The 27232-nt window shown below is 39.9% G+C and overlaps 1 protein-coding gene across 1 annotated transcript in view; it reads right to left on the bottom strand.

The window, feature by feature from the left end:
• LOC137267510 (GRB10-interacting GYF protein 2-like) overlaps positions 1-27232 on the bottom strand; it is a 35505-nt gene that overhangs the window by 7183 nt on the left and 1090 nt on the right. Inside the window, exons 2-23 of the mRNA XM_067801982.1 lie at positions 25297-25347; positions 19934-20156; positions 19308-19416; positions 17776-17902; positions 16871-17046; positions 16202-16357; positions 14903-14994; positions 14649-14768; positions 13541-13873; positions 12031-12145; positions 10963-11064; positions 10442-10506; positions 10058-10215; positions 9242-9433; positions 8628-8731; positions 8193-8293; positions 7065-7244; positions 6317-6559; positions 5681-5779; positions 4680-4769; positions 3959-4069; positions 1904-1998 (exon numbers count right to left, since the gene is read on the bottom strand). Coding sequence (XP_067658083.1) covers positions 1904-1998; positions 3959-4069; positions 4680-4769; positions 5681-5779; positions 6317-6559; positions 7065-7244; positions 8193-8293; positions 8628-8731; positions 9242-9433; positions 10058-10215; positions 10442-10506; positions 10963-11064; positions 12031-12145; positions 13541-13873; positions 14649-14768; positions 14903-14994; positions 16202-16357; positions 16871-17046; positions 17776-17902; positions 19308-19416; positions 19934-20156; positions 25297-25328 — 3023 coding nt within the window. The 5' untranslated portion in view covers positions 25329-25347. The remainder of the gene's footprint in view (positions 1-1903; positions 1999-3958; positions 4070-4679; positions 4770-5680; positions 5780-6316; positions 6560-7064; positions 7245-8192; positions 8294-8627; positions 8732-9241; positions 9434-10057; positions 10216-10441; positions 10507-10962; positions 11065-12030; positions 12146-13540; positions 13874-14648; positions 14769-14902; positions 14995-16201; positions 16358-16870; positions 17047-17775; positions 17903-19307; positions 19417-19933; positions 20157-25296; positions 25348-27232) is intronic.

Below are 27232 nucleotides of genomic sequence, written 5' to 3'. Positions count from 1 at the left end.
ATTCTTGACATTTGGGAAGCGTGCAATCTTCCCCAATCTACTGCCATTCTGATCATCATCATGGATATAATGAATGTACCTGTGACCTATTCTTTCATAATGACTGGAGAAACAAGTGAGCAAATTGTTGTCTGTGTACAATATTATGCTATTATGCAACAAGTGCTTCAGTGATCGGTCAATTGACTGATTTAGCTTGTATCAGCAAGATGATCTACTTGTAAGAGAAACCAATACTCATATAAACATATACTTCAAATAAATCTATGAAAAGCATGTATCTCAATGTTATGAGAATCTGATAAAGACTCTCAACTGAAATGTAAATAACTCATGTCTGTATCATAACAGAAAACATTCTTGAGTGTCCTGATAGTATTACAGTCATCCCTGGCCATAACGCAGGTCTTGGGGTCCACGGATGACCCCGTGTTATAGTACCTATTACACAATGTGGAACAAAGGCCAAGTAAAATCGTGTTTTCCAAGGGCATAACAAAACTGCTATTTCGTGAACTGTGCCCAGTCAAAAATATTTCGTATCGTAGAAAGTTAAAATGAACAAACTTCAGAAAATGACAACATATATATGTACGGGAAACTTACAATCAAAAATCACTAGACATGATAATTTAATTGTTGTTTCTGTTATGCTACCTGTTATCAAAGATGTACATTCATGTTAATGTACATCTTTGCTGTTATTCAACTAAGACGGAAATAACGATGCACAGATGTTTTGGTCCAATGTACCGTGATTCAGGCAAAAACGATCAGGTAATATTACATGAAGGAAATTCTATTCCATTATCAGAATATTTTACATATTAAGCAGTTATTGTAACAGATTATTTTACATTGCTATCTGACTAGTATATAATACATGTTTTCTGCAACCATATTTAACATGACAATGAACACAGGCTGTTACCAGTCTGGACACATTGTACGTTGCAGACAGTAGAAGTCACCACTGTACTTGCAGCTCTGATTGTAAACAAACAAAATGTTGACATTTAATTGTTGAAAATGCTTTCAATGAGTTACTAACATGGGTCTCGGAGTCCATGGATTAATCTGTTTGTGATTGCTAAGAATAATGTGAAATTGGTGCTATCACGGTGGGCGCGAAAGAGGGACCCTCGCGAATGTGGTAAGCAGAAGTTGTACGCGTATGGAATGAGGTAACACCATTCTCTAACAGTGTTTCCATTGTTTCTGTCAACAGTTTTAATACATAAAATTGGGATTGAATTTAATCAAATAAAATGTGGTTTCTGACACCATGTGTGTTTTTCCGTGCTACAGCGCGGTGTGTTGCATCACAGCAAACATTGTAAGTACTTGTCGTTAACTCAGCATGTCTTGTCTTTCATAAGTTACTACTACAATGCTGTCATGTTTTAAGCATCAGTTGCCATCCGCACTGAATTTCACTAGTTTACGTAATTTATATGAGCACAACAGCGGATTTGTTGATGAGTTATTTTCGATTTCGTGACGGGGTGTGATCACAGTTCAACTTTTTTTATGGGAGCCACGGATTACCCCACAGTTTAACCGAATACGTGGTATCGCGTTATTGCAAGGGATGACTGTAATTGTGCCGGTTTCATTTGTACAATTATATGACTGTGTTCTGTTATTGCATACATGAGTTTTACAGTGGGGTTTACCATCAATAACTGATTGATTAATCAGCTCTGATTATTGATCTGCATACTGAGCACAATATTGCAACAGCTTGTTAATAATTAGGTCTGTGGTAAGTCAACCAGGACATTAAATGAATGAACATCAGCACAATGCTAGTCAGACAGACTGTAATAATTGTCTGAATATGCAAGCTTGTGGTGTAGAACGATTCTATATGTATTATCTCATAAGATGGAGAACTACTTACATTTGTCCTCCCCATGACTTCTGCTGTTGTTGCTGCTGTTGTTGCTGTTGTTGTTGGATTGCAAACATTTGCTGCCTCTGAATCTCAAGTTGGCGCTGAAACAAAACCAAATTGTCTTTAGTAGAAGTTACTATGTCATTACTGATATTCCTTTTCAACTTTGTTGTTTGAGACAGTATCAAGTCACACTACTATCATTTCAGTACATCACCAGTTCACTTCAATGTTACTGGCTAATGCTACAGGCATTCCTTAACACTGTCATTCATATCTACTAACAACCCATCAATTTCAATCTTTCACACGCTTCAGAGAAATACGTCGCTTTTTCTGTCAGTGCACTCCGAAAATCACTTTTGTCTTCTGATGTAGACCAGAGATGACCTGCAACCTCTTTTGTAACACCTCCCAACTCACGTCTCTCCTTGAGTTGAACATCCACAACTCACTTTCAGTGTATACAAAAGGCCTGTGTATCCCCCCCAACTCACTTTCAGTATATACAAAATCCCTGTGTGTCCCACCAACTCACTTTCAGGATATACAAAATCCCTGTGTATCCCCCAACTCACTTTCAGTATACAAAATCCCTGTGTATCCCCCAACTCACTTTCAGTGTATACAAAAGGCCTGTGTATCCCCCCCAACTCACTTTCAGTATATACAAAATCCCTGTGTGTCCCACCAACTCACTTTCAGGATATACAAAATCCCTGTGTATCCCCCAACTCACTTTCAGTAAACAAAATCCCTGTGTATCCCCCAACTCACTTTCAGTATACAAAATCCCTGTGTATCCCCCAACTCACTTTCAGGATATACAAAATCCCTGTGAATCCCCCAACTCACTTTCAGTATACAAAATCCCTGTGTATCCCCCAACTCACTTTCAGTATACAAAATCCCTGTGTATCCCCCAACTCACTTTCAGTATACAAAATCCCTGTGTATCCCCCCCAACTCACTTTCAGTATATACAAAATCCCTGTGTGTCCCACCAACTCACTTTCAGGATATACAAAATCCCTGTGTATCCCCCAACTCACTTTCAGTAAACAAAATCCCTGTGTATCCCCCAACTCACTTTCAGTATACAAAATCCCTGTGTATCCCCCAACTCACGTTCAGGATATACAAAATCCCTGTGAATCCCCCAACTCACTTTCAGTATACAAAATCCCTGTGTATCCCCCAACTCACTTTCAGTATACAAAATCCCTGTGTATCCCCCAACTCACTTTCAGTATACAAAATCCCTGTGTATCCCCCAACTCACTTTCAGGATATACAAAATCCCTGTGTATCCCCCAGCTCTCTTTCAGTATACAAAATCCCTGTGAATCCCCCAACTCACTTTCAGTATACAAAATCCCTGTGTATCCCCCAACTCACATTCAGGATATACAAAATCCCTGTGAATCCCCCAACTCACTTTCAGTATACAAAATCCCTGTGTATCCCCCAACTCACTTTCAGTATACAAAATCCCTGTGTATCCCCCAACTCACTTTCAGTATACAAAATCCCTGTGTATCCCCCAACTCACTTTCAGGATATACAAAATCCCTGTGTATCCCCCAGCTCTCTTTCAGTATACAAAATCCCTGTGAATCCCCCCAACTCACTTTCAGGATATACAAAATCCCTGTGTATCCCCCAGCTCTCTTTCAGTATACAAAATCCCTGTGTATCCCCCAACTCACTTTCAGTATATACAAAATCCCTGTGTATCCTACCAACTCACTCTCAGTATACAAAATCCCTGTGTATCCCACCAACTCACTTTCAGTATACAAAATCCCTGTGTATCCCACCAACTCACTTTCAGTATACAAAATCCCTGTGTATCCCACCAACTCACTTTCAGTATACAAAATCCCTGTGTATCCCACCAACTCACTCTCAGTATACAAAATCCCTGTGTATCCCACCAACTCACTTTCAGTATACAAAATCCCTGTGTATCCCACCAACTCACACTCAGTATACAAAATCCCTGTGTTTCCCACCAACTCACTTTCAGTATACAAAATCCCTGTGTATCCCCCAACTCACTTCTCTCTCCTGCATCTGCCTCTCCTCCTCCTGCTGTATCTCAGCCAGGGATTTTCCCTCGTTCGTCTCCCGCTGTTGCAGCTGACTCGCCCACTGTGCAGTTGGTGGAAGCTAGCATAAAACAGACAAACCAAATCAAGTAAACAATCCACAATTTGTTGCTATTTCAAAATACAGTCAACAATATTCTGAAAATACCATGACAACCTGTATATAATTATTCAAGACCCCAGAAATTACGGAGGGAAAGCAAGAGTGAATATCCATACCATTAAGGTGCGGTGATGTGTGACCCATCAAACAAAAACATCCTTGTCGTAAATAAGCATGTGGACGTAGTCTCTTTTGTTAGTTTGCTGTTTAATGCCACACTCAGCCATATTCCAGCTATATGGTGGCAGTCTGTAAATAATGAAACCTGGACCATATCATCCAGTCATCAACAGCACAAGCACTGATATACCCACATGGGAACCGATGACATGTATCAACCAAGTCAGTCACCCTGACTACACAATACCATAAGTCGCCTCTTATGCCAAGCATGGGCTGCTGAAGACCAATTCTAACCCAGACCTTCATAGGTTTGTGGAAGTGGGAATCGATACAGGTTCCACAGAATCTGCACAGGGATATCAAGTATAACTTGTCATCAATTTTACTGAGAATTAAAAACCCCTTTGATCACTCAATGTTTCAAACATGATATCAGTTTGTCTACCTGCATTCGAGCCAACTGTTCTTGTTGTTGCTGCTGCAGACGTCTTAGTGCCTCTTGCTGAAGTTTCTGTTGTTCCTGACGCTGCAGCTCCTAGAACAAAAGTAAACGAATGAAGGTAGGTTTAAAGACTTTGCCAAAATTTCACTGTCAATATTTCAGATTTTCTATGCACAATGTTCAACCAGGAGTACATTCATTGTCTTATCTTACTTTTCAATGAACAGTTCAGATAGGACTTGTTTCAAGCTGTAGGGAAGGCAATATTTCCATAAGTGAGTATGGTTTTATGCCACTTTTAGCTACATTCAAGAAACAGCACAGCAGGGGACACCAGAAACGGGCTTCACACCAGAGCCTTCGACATGATGAGCGAATACTTTGACCACTCAGCAACACAACCACCCCAATTTCCAGCTGAACTTCATTCTGACAACGCTAAAAGCAGCTTCATGATGGCAGGGACTAAGAGTGACTTTGGGGCCATTTTACTTTACAAATAGTAAAAAAGAGCTGCCCACTTTATTGAAACAATATTTCAGTAGGCGCCAGCTACTGCAACAGATTTAGGGTATGTGATAAATACAGAACATACTAGTGCATTTGGCCCTTACATTTTGAATGAGAAGATGTCACGTAAAGGGAACAACAATGAGCTCTTAGTACTCAGTATCTGTCTAATGTGACTTGAAAGAACTAGTATGACAGTCTATACATTCTACATTGATATAGTACAATCATAGAGGAAATGTGTGTTGATTCAGTTACATTGCAGGAAGAAACAATTGCAATTTCTGTGATAGTTCAATACATCATTAAACTACTAATAAATCAAACCAGTGATTGATGGCATGAATGTCAACCCACAGCATTAGTGTTAATGACATGCTATCAGGTCATTCCCTAAGCCACCACCAGGTCCGGTTTCAGCCTTCGACAAGCTTAAGACTGCAGACCACCAGTTCTAACCTAAGCCCAAGACGTGATCTATAACTGAGCTGTACCTGTTGTCTGAGTATCTCCCGCTGCCTTTCCTCCTCGCGCTGTTGCTCTTGCAGCATCTCCTCTTGCTGTCTCTGCAGCTCCTGCTGCCGCAACATCTCCTACACAAAACAGTTGCCGCATGTAATACACACGTAACTTTTATTGTCTTTAACACTCTTAAACAGTTATATTTTCACACTCTCAGCAAAATTTCTGCAGGTCTATGACCAACCAATATGGGTGGGCTTATTCAATGCACACAGAGCAAATCTTAAAGTATTTTCATTGTTCTATTTTGAGAACTTCACCTATACTCCTGACCACATGCACTCCATCAGCATCATTTCAAATCATTACGGAGAGTTTAATACTTCAGTGGTGCTACCTTATTAACCAATGGCAACCTATGTAATTTTAAAGAGAAAAGTAAATAGGAATGCAGGCCATTTCAACTCTTCTCAAGCTAATGAAAATCTGCTTTCTTGTCACAATTCACAGTCCTCATTTTTGAAAAAATATTTAAATATACACTTAACAAATTCTGAAAATCAGACTTGTTTATTGTGGAAAGCTTAAACCTATTCCAATCAAAGTGGACAGTACACACAATTAAGGGAGATCAGTGTTTTATCCTGTGCTCTGATAAAGCTACTCACCTGTTTCTTGTGCTCTTCCTCCATCTGCTGTCTATGGATCTCCTCCTGGCGCCTCCTCTCTTCCTCCATAATTCTCTTCCTTTCTTCTTCTTGCTTCCTTCGAGCTTCCTCTTCTCTCTGGAGAGCAAGCTCCTCTTCTCGGCGACGCTGCTCCTCTCTCATTCGTTCTTCTTCACGTTTACGTTCTTCTTCCATTTGTCGCCTTAATTCCTCTTCCTCTCGACGACGAATTTCTTCCATACGCTTCATAGAAAGTAAGCAATCTTGCAACATCATCTTTACAGACTGGACATATCAAATCAGAATTACACACACTTGGCTAAGCATCAATGGCAGCAATAGATCTCATTACTAGAAACATTTCTAGACTCTCCCTCATTTGCATAGGAGATAAACATAAAAGGCAAGAGTCAGGATAACAAAAATGATAGTTCTTTGAGGACATAAATATGAAGGTGAGAGAGTTGAATTTAGTTTTACATCGATTTTAACAATATTCAAGCAATATCATGTCAGAGTACCCCAGAAATGGGCTTCACATATTGTACCCTTTGGGAATAGAACCTGGGTCTTTAGTATGATGAGAGAATGCTTTTACCAATATGCAGTGGATGCTTAATAAGTGAATCATTAGCAGCTGTTAGAACACAAGGAACCATTGAACTTCTCAGACACAAATTTAATGATGTGTCTGACATTCCTTTCATCATTTCAGTAGACATCAGCTGTTCAAGCAAGGTAGGCTTACCTTTATTTCAGCCTGCCTCTGTCTCTCCAGCTCCTTCTTCTCGCGTATCATCTTCTCTCTCTCCATGGCGATCTCCTCCTGCTGTCTCTTCAGCTCTTCCTGAGTTCTCTGCATCTCTATCTGACGACGTCTCTCTTCTTCCTCCTCCTGCTTCCTGCGTATTTCCTCTGCTTTCTGTTGCTGGATCAGACAAGAGACAGGTTAATATACTGTCTGTCAAGGAACACATGTCAACAAGTACTTGAGGGCAAATATCTGACGTAAGAGTGACTGAGAAAGGTGAGTTTAACATAGACTGAACAACATTTCTGTTATATCAACTCAGTGTAATAATGGAGCATGTGTGTAGCAATGTGCATACAGCTTAGGTTACAAATCAGTTAAGATAAACAGTGTTAGGCAAGGAGAGTCCCAGAATGGCTCAGAGTTTCTAGGACTTCAGTCGTCCCCTACAACAATATCCCAGGTGATACCTGTCGTGCCACCTCAGGCAAAGGAGTTTGTTAAAAACTGCCTCTGTACCCCCAGCAGAAAATGGGACAATTAACCTCCTGCACCTCAAAGGCAGCTTGGGTTATCTGGGGTAATAATAATCAGAAAGTGCACTTTGACCATCATTTGTGTGTTTTGAGCAGGAAGCCTGGAATTATCCTTAGTATTCACAAGTAGGTGAAGCCTATGTGTAAGGGTATGGTAATGAAACCTAGGATCATAATCAGGGTACAGCATGAGATTCTGACACAGCTGAGGACACTACTCTCCCCCAGTGTACTACAAAGACTCATCTACTGAACTACCTATACCCACTCTGCCAGGAAAAAACATAACACTTGACTCATGTGAATATAAATAGCTGCTACCTGTCTCGATAGGCAAACACCCACACTATCTACATGTTGACCTAACTTAGAGATATTTGTACATCCAATATGGTTAAAACCAATCGGTTTACTGTGAAATCATGAGAAACTTAACCTAAGGTTGTGGGATATACACATGGTACTTCAACAACTTTAGCATTAATGCAACAGGTCCAGCTTATAACTGTAACAGTCAGCAAATGATGGACAAATCGGGAAAGCTGTAACATACATCCAGCGTTATCTTTCTAGTATTGAGAATACTCACAGCTTGCAGTTTTTCCAGTTGCTGCTGGTTAATAGTGTTAGGTGACATGTCACTAGGTGGAGTTTCCAGGTCCCACACACTGCTGGGCTGAGACCAAGCAGCTGAAATACATACACTCCGACAATAAACCTTTGCAGCAAAGTTTCTAGATAAGTAACAGTGTTGTTGAAAGGATATAGTAACATGAAAGAAGCTTGTCTAGTTGTTAAATTTCATGACCCATAACTGTTTCAATGGAATCACTTATGTGTACAAAGTTCTTAACTAAAGAACACACAAACATTAAAACAGTGAATTCGGATTTGTATTAGATAGTTTGATGAATATAAAAGAAATCCAATGTCTTTAATCCTTTATTCTGTGATTATGACAAGATCCATGTGACTGAGTTGTTGATCTCATATCATGGGTGAGTTCATGGTGTAGTGGTATTACCTTGTCCTCCTGGAGGGTGCCCCTCCCCTTCTACAGCAGGGCCAGACTGGGGCATGTGATATGCTGGGTGGGAGGTAGTAGGGGTGCCCTCTGCTGCCTGCGGCCTGGAACACAATGGGAGTGTCCATATAACCTATACTGTTACAGTTTCGTAACAGTATCATCTCCTTGTGTAAGTTAGATGACATATGCAACATTAACTGAGATATATGAAAGCCAGCACACATTGTAGTCAGGACCATACAATCAAGTGATCAATATGATTCATACCTGGGTACAGTAACACAACAGTACCAAGTCATCAGGTCAGAGCACCCAATCCAACTAGTGAATTCTTATTACGAACATGTGGCTGGACACCTCTTCAAAACCGAAAAGAAAAATGAGGTGCATGGTCAAAATAGCAACCTCTTTGAATTCTGCAATAGGATATATGGAACACGGCTAAGACAATGTTTGATTCCTTTACATCAAAATTTATCAACTCCACGCTATACACAACTGACACTGCCATTCTTGCATGAATACGTTCAAATGTCAGACTGTCGGTGGTAAGTTACACTTTGTGGACAAAACATCCATAATTAAATCCCTATTGGCAACATGTCACTCACTGTGGGGACAGCCTGTTCTGCTGTTGTTGCTGTTGTTGTTGCTGTAGTTGCTGTAGCTGCTGAAGTTGCTGCATAAACATTGGTTGTGTCTGCATCAACATCTGCATCACCATCTGTTGCTGCTGCGGTGGAGACATAGTCTTGAACGAATCCTGATCTTGCATCTGAGTCATCATCTGAACCTGCATTTGCCTGAAATAACAAACTCCTTCATCTTGGACTCTGAAGACTTCACACTCCTACTCAATGAAAAATACTATGCATAGATTCAAAATCCACTAAAACAGACATTAATAACATAAGCTGCAAGATCGGGGTTTGTTGTCTGAATAATCGAATTATTCAAAATCATTTATTGCACATAAAATATAATGTTCCCGTTATGAAATAGACACAACATTTAGAGCATCAATGGGTTAGAGGCTGACAATAACATTCATCTCAATGATTTAATGGGTGAAGAAAGATAACTCAGTCTTTAAAAGAGGTTCATGGGGTGAAGAAAGATTCATGGCGTGTGTGCAAGACATTTTGACATATTGTACCCATCTGATCCATGGTGTGCAACAACTAGCATGGGGTTCTGTACTGGAACAATACGAGTGAGTGAGTTAAAGTTTTTTAATCTTTTAGAACCTACAAAGCCATAACACAGTGGGAAATGGGCTTCTCATTGAACCCATGTGGGGGGGGGGTATCCAGCCTTGACACCGTGAGTGAACACTTTATCCTCTAGGCTATCTCAAAGCCCCTTCCTGGAACAAACAGTGTTGTACAAATATTTGAGGTACATAAGATTTTGTTCTGTCCACTTACCTCATGAGCATCTGCTGCTGCATGAGCTGTTGAAGGAGAAACTGTTGAGGTATGATTCCAAGTAGGTCCTGAGGGGGTGGAGGAGTGGGCGTTGGCTGCTGGGGGGTAGGAGTCTGTTTTACAGGGGCTTCATTATTGGACACTGAGACTGGGATGTTCTGGCATCAGAAGAGAGAGTAACAATGAGGGTGAAAGATGAAATGGATGTATTTTCAACATTGATGTATTTTGAACACTGATATATTTTCAACATACTGAAACATAAAAGGATAAAATATTTATCCACTGATAATCTAGTTTCTTTCTATCTATATTGGTCATATATGTAAATATCAACTTTGACAGGTATGATAAAAAGACAAGGAACGTGAAGGTCCATCTTACCAGTAATGGAGGTGGTGTGGGGCCAGCTAGGAATGGAACTCGGCCCCACCTCTTTATCAGTTCTCCTGAAATCACACAAACATCAGGGAGGTGAAATGTGTTTGAAAATTGTATGATGCGACCAATGGCCAGAGACCTGAAGTGACCAACTTCCTAACTCTGGACATGTTCTATCCACTAGACAAGAGGTTGTCAATGCCCAACAACACCGTCATTAACATCAGCAATCATTAAATACCAGACAATCCAGTGATCAACAGAGTGGGTCAGCAAGTTCAGTTAACACCACAATCAGTAAATTTCCTGCTTTATGGCAGTGGTCTGTAAATTATCAAGTCTGGATCAGACAATCCTGTGATCAACCGCATGAGCATCGATCTTTGCAACTGGGATCCAATCCTGTCAGTCGATTTTTAAGACAAACATGGGTTACTGCAGACCAATTTTTAACCCAGATCATCCCGGGCTTGCGATAAACAGAATGTAGACACAATTTGTATGGTGACGGAATCCGTACTTACCCAACTGCTGGAATCGTTCATCACATCCCCTTTTAACCAGAAGACTCATTGTAAAGTAACCAGCACTAAACCATTGGGCCATCTCCTCTGGATTAAAGGGACCTGAAAAGTGAGTGAGGGGATGAGTTTGGTTATAATCTGATTCCAGGATCTGCAGAGCAGAAAATATGCTTGTTCATCTTATTAATTGTAAAATATGTTTTCCTCCAGTTTTTTCATGAGCATGCTGAGACCTGCAAGTTTACGGTGATGCTACAGCTGCAAGCAAAGCATGTATCTTAAACTAGGCAAACTTCTGTAGGAGCATCCCATTACTTGCAGTCATCTCTGTCCTCAGATATCACAATTTTAGTGACGAGGTCAGGATGAAAGCAGTTGTGTGAATTTCCTTCAGAAAACAAGAGTCATCAAAAGATGAGAAACCCCCCTCGCCCACATTGTGTCAATGGAAATCATGAAAACATAAATACCAAAATTCTGTAAATAACCAAAACCAAGTTTTGTTGAAAGATATGGAAAGTATTTTTTTAGCAATGTTATCCCAAAGTACTTGCAGAAAATAAAAGCAGCCTGAATGGTTTTCAGTCAGCTTCAACTTTAATTCTAATTGCTGCTTCTGAGTAGTGCTCTGAAAACAGGTCACCACTCTCTTTTGAGACCAAGTTAAAATTATTTCCATTGAAATTGAGAAAAAAATTAAAATGCCCAAAATCCGCAAAGAGCAAAATGCACCATTTTGGGATCTGTCTCATATATTTGCCAAGTTCTGTTGATAGGTATTGAACTTCTTTTGTGTCATGCTTCAGAATGAAATCCATCCCTTCTTGATATTAAATCCAAATTGTTTCTCTGGCAACATGCACCACTTCAGGCTCTGCTTAATACATCTACAAATTTGGGTTGAGAAACATTGAACAGTTATACTCTGGAAATAAAATGACTGCAGTGGATGGATGGATGGACGAGAGCTTGACTATATTCCCCAGCAATATATGCAGGGGGATAACAGTTTATAGGGACATAAATGTGTTTCACATGAAATGTCCTCATGGGTATAGGTGCATATACCTTGAACATCTCCTTGGGGGTCCCTGTAAAACCACTTGAGGGACTCTTCATGACTCAGAGGAACACCTTGAGTCCGAGGGTCCACTGGCCCTCTCTGTAACCTGTTCTCTTCATCCTGATTAGAAAACATCATTTTCATCTCATGAAAACTTTTCCTACCACAAGCAACATCAACCTCTGACTAACCCGATAACACTAATAAGATTCTAATTCCAAATAACTACATCAAACATTTTTCCCCTGCAGTATTTTTTAAACAGTTAGGATCCCGTATGTATATGTATGTATGGCTATTTGTATAGCACTACTGTCCATCCCACATGTATACTCAAAGCATGTTTCTTTGTTTTTCCCTCTATCATTAGATATGAATCTCAGGAGCACAATGTATTACCAATCTCAACTCCCTTGTTACCACTGAACTCTTGCCTCCACTAGGTGCACAAAGTTAATGTATCTTTTCCATCCTAACAGGTACCAATTCATAGCTGGATGGACTTTGACACATAGTCACAGTACTTTGTCTAAGTTATACTGCACCTTGCTGTACCTGTAACTAGGTGTTTGCACTTATTCTGGGCTCTTAAGTGGACAGACCTGTGTACTGTACACTAGGGGTTGTGACAACACTGAAAGAGTCTGTACACAAAGTTGACTCCAAGGTTTTCACACCCAGATGGACTTGATCCTCAAACTCACTGGATCACTAGCTAAGCACCTAAGCTTGCCCACCATGCCCCCAGGGAGTGTACTGGCACCATCATCCCTGTGGCACCCTTCCAATCGCACACTGGCACCAAAGTCGTTTGGCATTCTAAACCCCATTGAGATCTCACAACCATATCACACTGTTACCAATGTTCAAAAGACATTATAGTAACATCACATTGGCACCAATGCTATCTCAAAGGCACAACGCCGACATCATACAGGCAGCTTGCGCATGACATTCTACTCCAGTGTTTCCACTGGTATTTATGCACCAGGACGATATCTCCAATCTCAGAATGTATACAATCTCTCGGTTCCCTCAAAATCCACTAAACTTGCTGATCGTGACGTCTCTAAAAATGCTGCCACCTTGTGGAGCAACCTACCATTTGATCATAAAACATCAAGCTCTTAACAATCCTTCCAGAACTGTCTTAAAACTTTCCTGTTCCAACAAGCATGTAAATACTCTACCTTGAGCAGCCTAAAGTTGGAAAATAGGTGCTACAAAAATATACTATGATTATTTGAAATTACCAGACACTAAAACTTTGCACTGGTCAAAATTGTGTTGCGGAAACACTGTACCCACATGATTAGGGCACCCAAATGTGACCTAAAACCCATATCACACTTTAAGCCACTCTATGACCACATCCCCTTGGTATCAAAGTCAATGTGGCACCACATATGAACAGGCCAATACACAACCCGTTTTCTCCTTTCCAGCACAAAAGCACTGACACAAGGACAAGATGCTTGGAAGATTCTCACACACCTCTCCCCACACATCTTGTACCTCAGCTGTCATTTCAGCAACCATGTTCTCCGCAGCCTCCTTTAACCTGTCCAAGGGATCACTATCTGCTGTGGGCAGTCCACCCTTAACTTTCTTGCCAGGTTCTGAATGCACACTCATAGTGTTTAATTTCTGTTCAACAGGAGCACTGTTCGAGTCATTAATATTTTGCGACACATCTCCGAACTGCACAGATTTCGTGGGATCTATTCTCTTAGGTTCCTGACTTGGTTTCACAGCAGGCTTTGGAGACTGAGACTGGCTATTGTCATGGTTACTAGCACTTTCTTGCTTGACCTCAGGAGCACTTGTTGAGCGAGGACTCTTCTTATCCTGAAAGTCAAGTATAATCAGTGATTGAAGTAATTTTTCAACTCAAAAGTTGCCTCCCCACCTTTAAGTAACCCTCTCTTTGATTGGTTCTTTTTAAACCATGTGACTACAGATAGCAGAGAGCGAACTGAAAGTAGGTCAACCTTAAAAGCTTCAGCCAGACAATCGGGCTGGTGGAGAGAATTTCTAGGCAGCCCGACTAAAAATTTACCGGCCACGGGCAGTCGGGTAGGCCGTTATTTCGATCACTGAGTATAATCATGATGACAGTGACGCTAATAATCACACGTTAAGGAATATGTCATTCCAGAGCCAATCTATTACTTCGAGTGAGTGAGTGAGTGAGTGAGTGAGTGAGTGAGTGAGTGAGTGAGTGAGTGAGTATAATATGGCTTTAAACAATATTCTAGTTACATCATGGATTGCAGACTTCATGTGAAAGGAAGTCAAACAACCATGCAGGTGTTCACCAGTATAGTGAAGTGCAAATCAATGATAAAACCAGCATTTGAGCTCAAGACCCTACCTCTCCCACCCTAAACTAGAATGCAACTCTACACACCAACACCTGAGCCAACTGTATCCCCCATACAGGGATAGGGTGGAGAGTGTTCAGTTTTCCAGCAATATTATGGTGAAGGACAACAGAAATAGGCTTCACAAACTGTACCCACATCTGGAATCCAACCCATGCCTTGGCACGGAAAGCAAGTGCTTTAACTGCTAGAATAAAGACTCAAATAGCCTTGGACAGGCAGAATGAGACAAGTCATACCCTTCTCTGTTCTCGAGGTGGTTCCTTGCCCTGCGGAGTAGGCAAGTCTGTGTGAGGCTGTGATGGTGATTGACTGGAGTGTGGTGCATCAGGGTGTGGACTCTCTCCATTCCTAAAGCCCTGCAAACACAACTACAACGATGACAACCGGACATACACAAACATCAAACAGGCCACAGTTACAAGAAAAAGGCATGGTTAAAACAACATGATTAATAAGACAGTGAAAATGAAAGTAAACTGACATATCCTACCTTTGGATGAGAAGTAACAAATGCCCCACTTGCATCAAATGTGCCCAGCTCTTCCATGTCATCATCACCAGGAACGCTCCACTCTGGCAAATCTACATAAACATGTCTACATAAATACACTGGTATAGAACCATGTCGTGAAGCACATGGGATATAGCAATACAGTGAGACAGTGAGATGATTTAACACCAAGAAATATTTCAGTTATCAAACAGTGTTAGCTGATGCCACAACATTAATATAGTTGGTCCAAGGCTCCAGTCCTGGAAGCAGTATCAGCGCTACAAGAGTAATGTGTCTATGTTAGAGGGAGTGAGTGTAGTTTTACGCCGCACTCCGCAACATTCCAGCCATATGGTGGTGGTCTGGACCAGACAATACTGTGATCAACAACATGAGCATCTATCTGTGTGACTGCCAACCAATGACATCTGTCAACCAAGTCAGCAAGCCTGTCCACCCGATCCCATTAGTCGCCTCTCAAGCATAGTCGCCTTTTGTGGCACGTCAATGTTAGAGCTAGGGATGGATCACGATCACTTTTGAGCACTAGAGTCTTGATCAATAAATAGTTTGTAATGCTTGGACCTATCGTCACTCAAATGATTATCATAGGATTAGAGTTAGGGATGGATCGTGATCACTTTCTGAGTACCAGATTCTTGATCAACAAAAACTTTATAATGCTTTGACCTGTCGTCACTCAAATGTATTACAGGCTTACAAATGTCAAAGTTGCAAACACTTTGAGGACTGGGACCCAGGGCAGTTGCAGAACCTACTGAACACGACTGGTTTCCTCATTTTTGTTTTCATTTATTTATGATTTGATTATATACTTTATGCATTTCTGGAGTTTTTTATAACAGCATATTCAGGAGAATAGAGCACGACCGTTTGATCAAACCTTACTGAAGTACATGATGATCATGATGACATACAGAAGAGTAACTCAAACAAACACAAAGTGAAACAGACACCTTCCTCGTGCTTTGCCTAAAATTGTAACTGTCCCTTAGACTACACAGATTTTAAAAGTAAATTTCTCATCTATTTCTTTCATAACATACTGGTCAGAACACATAAAAGATCTCCACAACAGTTCACTTTACTATCGTCAGCATTACATGTGTTATAAATTATATATGTATTGGAAAAATCATGCACTTCTTTCCAGTAAAAAAAGTACAAACTACAGTTGACATTACATTAACGACAGTGGTACTTGAAAGAATGTGTAATCTGAACATTTACAAGTTTGGGCATGGCCATGATTGGTTGGTTTAGTGTTGACTGTACCATCAGTGTCCCACGATTCACTACTCCTACTGCGTCTGTACAGCTGGTGCTTAACATCGGCATCCGAAAGTGTTCGGTCTTTAATGGGACCATTTTGTCTCCGCTCACCATCAAATCCACCTCTACCAATAGGTTCTCTCCAGTTGGTCCGTGTGCCTGAAAATACACAAAACAAACTCAAAAGAACTGTCAGTATTGATTTCCATAAGTAAAAACATCCTTGATCGTCAAGAATATTCATCTATAATACTCAAAAGAGTGAGTGTGTGAGTGAGTGAGTTTAGTATTACACTGCACTCAGCAATATTCCAGCCATATGGCAGCGGTCTATAAATAATGGAGTCTGGACCAGACAATCCAGTGATCAACAACATGAGCACTGATCTGCGCAATTGGGAACCGATGACGTGTCAACCAAGTCAGCGAGCCTTACCACCCAATCCCATTAGTTGCATCTTACAACAAGCCTAGTCGCCTTTCATGGCAAGCATGGCCTATTCAAGGCCTATTCTACCCCAGGACCTTCAATACTCTATAATAAAAGAAGTCAAGGAACACCTGATCTCTTCAAGACCATACTGGTTGTTTCTTGTTTAATACGGCATTCAGCAATATTTCAGCTATATGACAACAGTCTGTAAATAATCAGGTCTCCATCTCCATACTTACTCCATCTTTCTTTCTGTGGCCCCGCCCTTCGCCAGTCTCCTCCATCGTCTTCATGTGGCTCTTCTTTCTCTCGCCAATTTTCACTGCTTAGCGATCGAGAGAACTGAGGGTGTCTCCCACCTACTTGGACGTCATCCGCAGCACGAGACGAGAAGCTTCTGTCATACTTTTTACCACTAGAAATCATAAAGAACATGAAATAAATATTGTACAGATGCTGTTGTGAAATTCGGTGATAGCATTACATGGGCTTTGTATGACAACCTTGTGTGACAGTTTAGCCAGAAGATAAGCTTGAACAAATTTTTTATGATCGTTAAACCAGAGAAGCAGGTAGAGAACTATCACCTTTATTTGTATGACGGAGACAGCAGGGATGTTTTAACTATTTGTCTTGTGGTGACTTGGCTGAATCATGAACTTTTACTTCTTTATTCTTTCCAAGTTGTACAAGTGCTACTGCTGTTACAACTTGGTTCATGGAAGTACAATTACATAACAAATGTCTTCCGTATGTACTATTCCTTCCTGAATGTAACTAGTTTCAGTGAAGATGACTGTTGTGGAATCCTGTAGATGTCTTTAATTACCAACTTAAACCTTGGTCTAGGTCTCATGAACTTTGCTGATTTGTGTTCTGAAATATTTTTATGTTAACAACATATTTGACACTGATCTTTAGTGTGACGGTGCCCTTGACCAACATAAAAAATAAATTTAAATTGTTCTCATTCTACACAAAAGCTACAAAATTTAGTAACTTTAATAATGTCAAAGTTGCAATACTTTCAACTTTTTGTACACTGGACAATACCAAAATGGCTGTTGCTACAATAACGATGCTAATCATCTATTTCTCAAGATCAAAAACACAAAGAGAAAAAAGTAGTCCATATCAGGCTTACACTTCTTCCCATCCATCTTTGTTCTGCCCTCGTGATCTCCCGAACCCACCGCCGTTTTCTGCTTGGTCGTAGGGTTGAGTTCTCGGGGGGAAGCCATCACCTCGTCCCCTCCCTGAAAAAGTGCCATCTTTGTCAGAATGACACAACCATCATGAATTACTCACTTCAGCACTTACTGCTTCTGGTATCAATACATGTACAGTGTTCACGAATAGTGTCTGACCCTCTGACAAATCTGGCAGATTCGCCAGTGGTCAGATAGAAATCACAAACCCACCAGCCCCAGTGTCTGACAGAATATTTCACAATGTCTTTGTATGAAGTTGGTAACTGTGGCATGTGACACTTGTTTGCTGTTTAGGAAACGTATGTTTGTTATCATGTAGTGTTAAAAATTTCAATGCCAATTACAAGAAATGTGAAATCTTAAATGTTTGTTTAAAATTATTTTGTGGGTCCTGTGAATTTTCATTGGGTCAGACAGACATTTGAAACTTACAGGACCCAAATTCCTGTTACTTTGAAACACCATCGTGAGCACTGATGTAGATGAATTTCTGATGTACTATAAATACATGAAGTTTTTGAACAGCATTTAAAATCTCAACATGGAAGATGTTTTATGGATAATAACTTCTTTTTAATCTTCACATGATGTTTCAGAGCTAATTCTTGATTTTTCATCAGCAATCACCTGAACCTGATGAATGGGGCAAGAATTAGCTCTGAAAGAATAAAAAGAATAAAAATAAGCTTTAAAGAATAAAAATTGAGCTGTTATCCATAAAACATGTCATGTATACATCATGCAAAATCTGTGAAAAAGGTGCAAAGTCACGTCTTAAACTGGAAATTCATTAAAAGGCACCTCTACTGCCTGAAGCCAAACAAATAAGAACATGCTCACAAAGGCTGAAGCAATTCACCAATATGCTGTTATATTACAAATGAACTAAGGGCTAGGATATCTTACACTCAAGGTAGATATAATATATCACAAACAAACCATTTCAGCAAGACCTTCACATGGCTTCCAGTGTGTTTAGTTTCGCACCTGTTTTAGCAATATTTCAGCAAAACACAAGAAATGGGTATCACATGCTGTACCAATGTGGGGAATTGAACCCAGCTTTTTGGTGTGATGAGCCAACTCTTAAACCAATAAAATACAGTTAGGTCATGATACATATCACTATAAACATATCAGGATAAAAGGAAACTTACTGACTACAAATGTTTCACAGCAGGTTCAATGGGAAAAGCCAGCTAAAGAACCACGTTCATGTGACCACATTAGCAGTGGACATGAATGCTTGTTACAACACATTTTTCAACATCTGACAAAAAACAGGATGATTACTGAAAATGTTAAGTGTAATGTCCTATACATATTCACAGACAAGGAAATGTACCATACTGTCACTCATGAATCATGAGGCATCTGTACTTTGTTATTTCCCCTACACATACTGCTCCTTTGCTGTATTGCTCCAACCCTTGTGGCCACTAAGTGATGGGGGTCAATTGCTTACCTCTGCCTCTGCCCCGGTCTCCACCTCCTCTGCCCCCTCTAACTGGCTGCCCCCCTCGACCCATAGACCGGAGCACTGTTGTGCTGTTTACAGACTGAGACATCAACCTCTGTAAAGCAAGCATAACCTTGACTGATATACAGTCCAGTACAGGGTGACCCTGGGACCTCACATAATAGTCAGAAATAATGGGATTACATATGAACAATTATAAGCTGAATGTCCTGGAACAAACATGGGGTTACAAGATAAAATCCAGACCAGCAGCTTAAGTCACTGACTGTAATTATCTATATAGATCAAAATCAAATGAAAAGCTCTACGTAAAATTTCAAACAGATATTTCCTTGATGCTAAACACAGTTTGCTGAGAACGATTTAACTATTCTGAGTCCAACATAAAGTATTGCAAATAACTCAAAACAGATCTTCTAATCTCTTATATGGCTCGATTTAAGAAATGTTAACCCACTCAAACCAGGTGCAACATCAGGTAAAAACCAAGTTGCACCAGCCAAATTTCAGTTGCACCGCTCTTAATGCAATATGTAATGAAAGAAATATGCCACTGAACTATTTTAATGTTGCTCCAGTGCAAGCCACAACTAAATTGAGCCCTGTCTTACCTGTTCTTCCTCAGTTAGAGAAATTAGAGCCAGTGGTTTCTGCGCCTCTTCAACGTATACTGGCGGAAAGTTAACAAGGTCTTCAGGGGCTTTATAATTACTGTGGAAGAGGGCAAGCATCTCCTCACGCCCATATCTGTATTCTGCTAACTTGAATTTGCCCCCTATCCCAGGTGTGGGCGGAGGAGATGCAACACTGTTCCCGCCTGACAGCTGTCGGAGCCTGCAAAACAGGAAGCACTTTAACAACATGCATTGTGACGAGGCGTAAGTTGATTACTTGTACACTCTTGTCTACAATCATGGTCTACTTTACATAGGATTTAGAGGTTCAGCTGGGTTTCAGGCAAGCACTTAAGGTATTTTTAGTTACATGAGTAAGTTTTACATTGCTTTTAGTAATATCCAGGCAATATCAGGGTTGAGAAAAAAAAAACAGCCTTTAAATATTGTATCCATGTAGGGAATTGAATCTGTGTCTATGGTAACACTTAAACCAACACAAAACCCCAGTTTTAGGTACAGCACTGCTTGTCAGCTTATGTCTGGTGAAACACCTGTGTTGGGAATTGGAAACCAAATCCACTACTGATTATTGACAATCATCGACTTGAGGTGAATGATTATCAATTCCACTAGAAATATATACATTCTTAATTAGCATTAGTTTTAAATGTACTTTTCTGCATAAAATTGATATTTTATACTCATCCTGACTCATGCTCATTATGCTTATCTCCTTGCTCTATGTGAAGATAGTGGAACACCTGAAATCCCTTGAAGTTCCCTTCTGTTTGAAGTGTATGTACAATACATTCATCCATCGGGAACCTCCCTTTCCCGCCAATACTGTCACATGACCAGCCATGCTTGCCACTGTCTCCGAATCTCATTAGTCCGACACTAATGTCACTTTCTGTGAATTCAGTGTTCCTGAGAGGGGCAGTTGAGACGACTTGATGCGAAGAGTCAGGAAGAGCATAAAATATCAATTTTATTCAGAAAATTACATATTTTCCTTATCCTGACTCATGGTTATAATGCTTACAGAATCCGATGGAAATAGCAGTGGGTCAGGCCACGCTGGATTCTATTGACTGCCACATAAGTAGTTCCCTACCTTTCAGGAACTGTAACAGTGATAGTTCAGTCCTGATCTTCCAATAGTCATGTGTTCGAAAGGGGGCATCACATCCAGTCGAAATTGTCTTCTCTTGAAGTATTTGTTGACTGGTACATGATGATATATATATATCAGCTAGCTTCCTGCTAGTGTCTAATGCAACTGCATGTCAAGATTTCCAATCAAGACCTTCATGTACAAGTATCTTTCTTACGGGTACAGGGTCATAATCACTCATGCTGACCTGTTGAAGACATGAGCAAGGACTGTCATACTCCACACAGCGTCTTGGTCTCAACAAGTCATGTGATAAAAGCCTCTGGGGAACCGTTAGTTGTTGTGCGACAAGAAGAAGCCAATTGGTCAATGGCAGTGGTGTCTCCCATGGTGATATCCCATGATTTCCTAAAGCAGACCTCCATTATAGTTGATAATGAGCAGTTTCCGCGCAGAGCGAGTGTCAGCGCCAAGGCTCTCACTTCGTGTAGATTGGAGGCTTGCAGAGCCTCGAGTCCTACTGCTTTGTTGGCCCCAGTATAACAGCTCTCATCCGTACTGAGATAGTGTTGCGGGATACTTGCGTAGGTGTCTCAGTACATATTGGGATGAATAGGCACTTGAAATATTGTCTCCTTGTCTTAGTATGTTGCAGATCTATTTTTTACTAGCTATAATGATAAATCTTGTGTATCATAGGGCATGAGGACTGTAGATAATGCCGGGATGTGAAATTGTCTGTCTGGTTGTCCAGGCAGTTGAATTTTGGTGATAAAACCCATCTCAGTCCTAGAAGTACAATTTCAAAATGACTGGAGTCGAATCGTGTGCAGCTGAGGTGTCCAGAGCATGATCCATACATGAAGTTGGAACAATGTTGGATTGCTGTGTGCTTGTTTGATGTGCAGGACGAGTAGGTTCTTCTACTCTGGTACTTGCAGTGTTGGTTGTCCTGTTTCTTCAATGAGTACTCAGAACCAATCTCTCGCTGGCAAGTAAGGCTGACTTGTCTCTGATTGGATAATACAGTTGCATGTTAAAAATGTGGGAATAACAGAAGTCGCTGTCCAATCAGAGACTTGCTGTACTATTCGGTGCGGGTCTGTAGCCTGAGATTTGTTTACTTCCTGACTTTGTGCGAGAATGGAGATTAAAATCATTGAAAGCTTTAAATGGGTCGGGCCACCATTTTGTTTCGATTTACTGTCACACCTTTCTATACCTTACATATTTAGGCCATACTTATAAATATATCAGAGTCGAGTGGCTATGGTCGAAACGCCTCTTAATATAGCATCCATTCCACTGGAGATGGTTGTAGAGGGCATGACAACATGTCCTTTATGTGGAGGTTCCAGTCGTCAATGACGTTGAAGAGGGGAAAGGTCAGTCATCGGTAGTTTGTTCCTCAATGCTGTCAACTAATGCTGTACTGTGTTGATTACAGCTCTCATTTCTCAGTCAGTGGGTTAGGTGGCTGACTTTGTGTGCTGGCGATGAGGTGCTTGACTCTGAGAGTGTCAGTTTGTCCTGGATGGGACTCACTTCAAAAAAGTAATAGAATTTGTACTTTACTGAGAAAGCGTAATCCCAAATGTTTCATATGTTACTTTTGACCACTTTTTAATGGCATTGTGTAATTAGAGTCCATGTTGCTTGTGGATCAACTGCAGACAGTCATGATTTACAATGGGAACATGATTTCATCAACTTCAACCAAGTCTATAAAAAACATGTCCAAAACAGAAGAAAATTTATAAATTTTACATAAAGGCGTTATAATTACAATCCCAAACCCAAATATCACATAATTTAGATTACAGGACCAAAATTAAACCAAAGCTTATCGTAGTTCCAGGACCCAAAGCGTCATTAACAGTCCGCGTCGAAAGGAAAGGGAGGCTCCCAATAGATGAGTGCATTGTACGTCCACTTGAATTATAAGGGAATTTCAAGGGATTTCCAAGTGTTCCACTATCTTCACATACACGAAGGAGATAAGCATAACAAGTATGAGTCAGGATAAGGAAACATAGTTTATCATCCAATGGGTACTGTTCTCAGTAGGATAAAGCCAATGGATATTTTCGATATCTGTTGGGAGTCATATACCAAATTAGAGAGGTCATATGCAAATTTTAGGGACTACTTTCACACTGAAAACAATCATGGCGTCGCGCCCATCTATCGGCGATCATGTCCAGATTGACGGCCGTGGTTACAGTACCATGAGTTTCTGTTAACACTTTGTTTGGGGATTCAGTGATGGATTGGCTACATAACTGTAAACATTATCCCAGCTAAGACTTCACCAACACTGAAACGCAGACATCTTGCAATCACTGGCTCGGACAGCAGCCAGGAAAATCTCAAATGAACTGTTTGACACTTTGTCAGTTGACATGTGCGCTTGCAGAATGCCTTGCGAACATTATATTTGTTGTTCAAAAGTTTAACTGAAATTTTCCCAAATTCCACACATGGTTTTTGTCATTTTTCAAACTAAGTGAATACTTGTTGACAACAATACACTCTTTAACATTAAAGCTGGCGCCAAACTACATGATGTAACACAGTCAAATGAGTTCTCAGTAGAAAACTGCTTCACCGAGCTTGTGACGTCACATTATCATGCACATATCTGTGACATCATAGACATGCGGGCACATCTCAGGAAGTTTAGTTTCATGATCTGTGGCAAATGAAATCACATTTTTTTTAAATTTTAAAGTAAGAAGGACATTGTATGATGAATAGGTTATCACACTCATGTATTTTGGGATGGTTAATATCCTCCAATAGAAATATACGCTATGTATTTGGCTCACTAAATACAATGTTTATTCCCAATGCAGGATATCAACTATCCCAAAACACAATAACTTTTATGTATTAATTTTATATTCTACAGACAAGTTATTCTGTTTATTTATGAAAAAATATTTATCAGTATATCTCATTACATTCACAATATATGTAAAATTTACTCATTGACAGGTTTCAGTACTATTTACCATACTACTCATAGAAACCATGAATACAGTGAACATAGCTTTGTGCTGTTGAGCCTATTTTTGTTGGTGAATATTCATCAGAATTAATGGTTAGCTTACTTCAATCAAGTATGCAATACTAAAACAAGAATCCAATTTTTCAAAATACAACACAAGGGCAAAATGCTCTTCATGAATGTGTCTACTAGTTATGATGATGTCAAATGTTTTGGTGTGTGTAAATCGCAAAGTGGAAGGAGAGCATTAAAAGTTTTTGAAGTTTTGCTCAAGAAAGGACAACTCCTGGCAAAAAGTATGAAAGTACCGACAAATATAAAAAAAACCCTGTTTTTCCATATTAATCTCTATAATTCATTTAGTTGATATGCGAAAACGTGACACATCTGTTAAACTAAGATTGGCTTAGCGACAGTTCCAGTGGTAGAGAGATAGGAAATGTAATAAAAGGACTTTACTGAAGAGAGATTAGTGTACAAATGAGCAATGCAGTTTTTTCCAAAGTCCAAAGCAACCTATCTGGAACAAGCCATGGCCTTATGCAAATTAGTGTGTGATGATATTGTATTACAAAGGACACTTTTTCAATGCCCATTTTGAAATTAGCCTTAGCTTCATTGTAAATAAACAGCTGATGTAAAAATAAGATTGTTTGCCTATTTACTGTCGGCTGCATGTCTAGGCTCTAGTGATAAATGTACAACCCATGGGCATGCCCCAAACTGAGCCACAATGTCTGAAATAAAAGGCATCACCTACTTCTGGACAGACATTAAAACTCCAGTTTCCTCCCAAAGAAATGAAAAGAATCCCACTGACTGGGTCTATCATAACCTATCAACCAGAGATTAACATCAGGGTCATGAAACAGATGCCTTGACTATTAAATTAATTTAGAACATTATGATTTGAAGCTCCAGCCTCTGACATGCCTGTGAAATCAGTTTGATTTCTTTCTCTAGTTTACTAATACATGGTTGGTAATTTGTATGCTATAGTGAAGCATACTTGCCCCTTGTCTATGCACAATATCTACAATGTCTATTCGCATTCTTCATTACTTACTCATGAAAATAATAGCTAGATGTACTTTTTCAACATGTTCCAGCAGTTTATGGTAACTTTGACAATCTTGCTCCTCCACATGGATAGACTTACATAAAAATCCTGCTCTCACTGTGGACATTAGTTACCTTGGTTACAAATAAAAACTGTCAATGGCATGCACTTACCATTCAGGGCCAAATTTGAGAGTATCTGCCATTTTAATGTTTGTTGAATAGCTGAAAAGAAAAGAATATTCATTATCAATTAATCCAATACAGAAATATCTCAGTTCAACATCAGTGATCAACAATAAGTGCACATCAGTAAAACTTTGATATTAACTATGAAGACCAGGGTTAGAATTGGTCTTCAGCAACATATGCTTGACAAAAGCAGTCTTCATAAGTAAACTTAGACCCAGTATTATTCTTTGGGTCTAAGTCTAACAGAACTCTGGGTCTAACAAAACCTAGTAGGAGGTCGGATCAGGTAATCTTTGAGATTGACCAATCAGAACACCTCTGGAACATTAAACAATAAACAAACAACTTATGAGTGAGTGAGTGAGCTTAGTTTTACGCCGCACTCAGCAATATTCCAGCTATATGGCGGCGGTCTGTAAATAATCCGGTCTGGACCAGGGAATCAAGTGATCAACAAAATGAGCATTGATCTGTGCAATTCGGAACTGATGACATGTGTCAACCAAGTCAGTGAGTCTGACCACCCGATCCCGTTAGTCGCCTCTTACGATAAGTATAGTCACCTTTTATGGCAAGCATGGGTTGCTGAAGGTCTATTCTACCCCGAACCTTCACGGGTCACTTTGATCATGTCACATAGACACTGATCAACATCAAACCAACACTGACGATAAACTGTACATAGAATCTGAACTAAGATTATGACTTCTGTGATCTTAGTATCATAGGGCTGAAATATTGCCAATCTGACTTAAAATCTGAACTCAGTATTTTGTTGTAATATGAAAATAAAATATCTTGGAGCTGCCACCATGACAACAGCAGATTTAGTGATTCAAACAGGCATACTTGTGCACCCTATGAAGCAAGCATGTTAGAATACATTTTAAATGTTTATGTATGGGACATCCTGTGAATCCACTACAGCCCTGTATTAACCCTAGCATTATAGTGAGATAGCCAATGCAGTGCTGCCTGATCCTGAAGAGCTGGGCAAAGGGCAGCACTCGGTGTTCAGCATAAGATTAAGGTAGTATTACTGAAATGGCATTGTCCTTGAAAAGCAAAACAAATGTTGTACTGTGGAAACATTTTACCACTTCACTGCTATTCAAAAGACGTAAAGTGATAGAGAAACAAACATGATAGTATCAACATGACGGACTTGTGAGGATACACCACAGCGTTTCCCTTCCTTGTTATACATCTCCATGGTTAACTAGAACTGAATTCCAAACTAAGCGGTCTTGCTAAGGATGACATGATTACTGGGGAAAAAGGTGTTTTTTTACCCGACCTAAAAGCCCAGTCAGAGATGTAACTTAGCACCTAAGGTCTGTCCTAAGATCAAGTAGCTTTACTGGCCTTCAACGTAAAACCTACATGCAATCATTATTTAAGCAAGTATTTTGCACCAAGTTAAATGATGGCCAGTAATGAAAACACAAGAGCACTAATGTATGTCCTAGCTGACAAAGATGACCATGTTGTCTGCCATTTCACCTCACCTTGAATGTCACTGAACCCATAACCCAACAAGTCAATACAAGGAAGTCAAATTCATACATTGAAACAAGCTGCATTGTTTTATTTGAAACTTGTGATCAAACAACTGTGACCTCCGTGTTGGAAAACTATTGCTAAGACAAAAGGACAGATCATCTAAAATGCACCCAGTAATTGTGACCTCTGTATAAATTGGTATAAACAGTTCAGCATGTTTACGCAGACAACACAACAATAACCAATATTTTCATCAAACTTAATAACAGTGACATTGGTTTGTTAAGAATGTTTCACATTTCAACTTTCTTCATATTTTAATACTAATTTGTTGGTATAAAAAAAATGCAAAACATGCATGACGTTTGCTCCAGATTGCAAAATCTTTCAGATTTTCCTCCAGTAAACACACTTA

The sequence above is a fragment of the Haliotis asinina genome, chromosome 16, assembly GCF_037392515.1.
Source record: "Haliotis asinina isolate JCU_RB_2024 chromosome 16, JCU_Hal_asi_v2, whole genome shotgun sequence".
Lineage (NCBI taxonomy): Eukaryota > Metazoa > Mollusca > Gastropoda > Lepetellida > Haliotidae > Haliotis > Haliotis asinina.
This window is presented reverse-complemented; position numbering and strand designations above follow the sequence as displayed.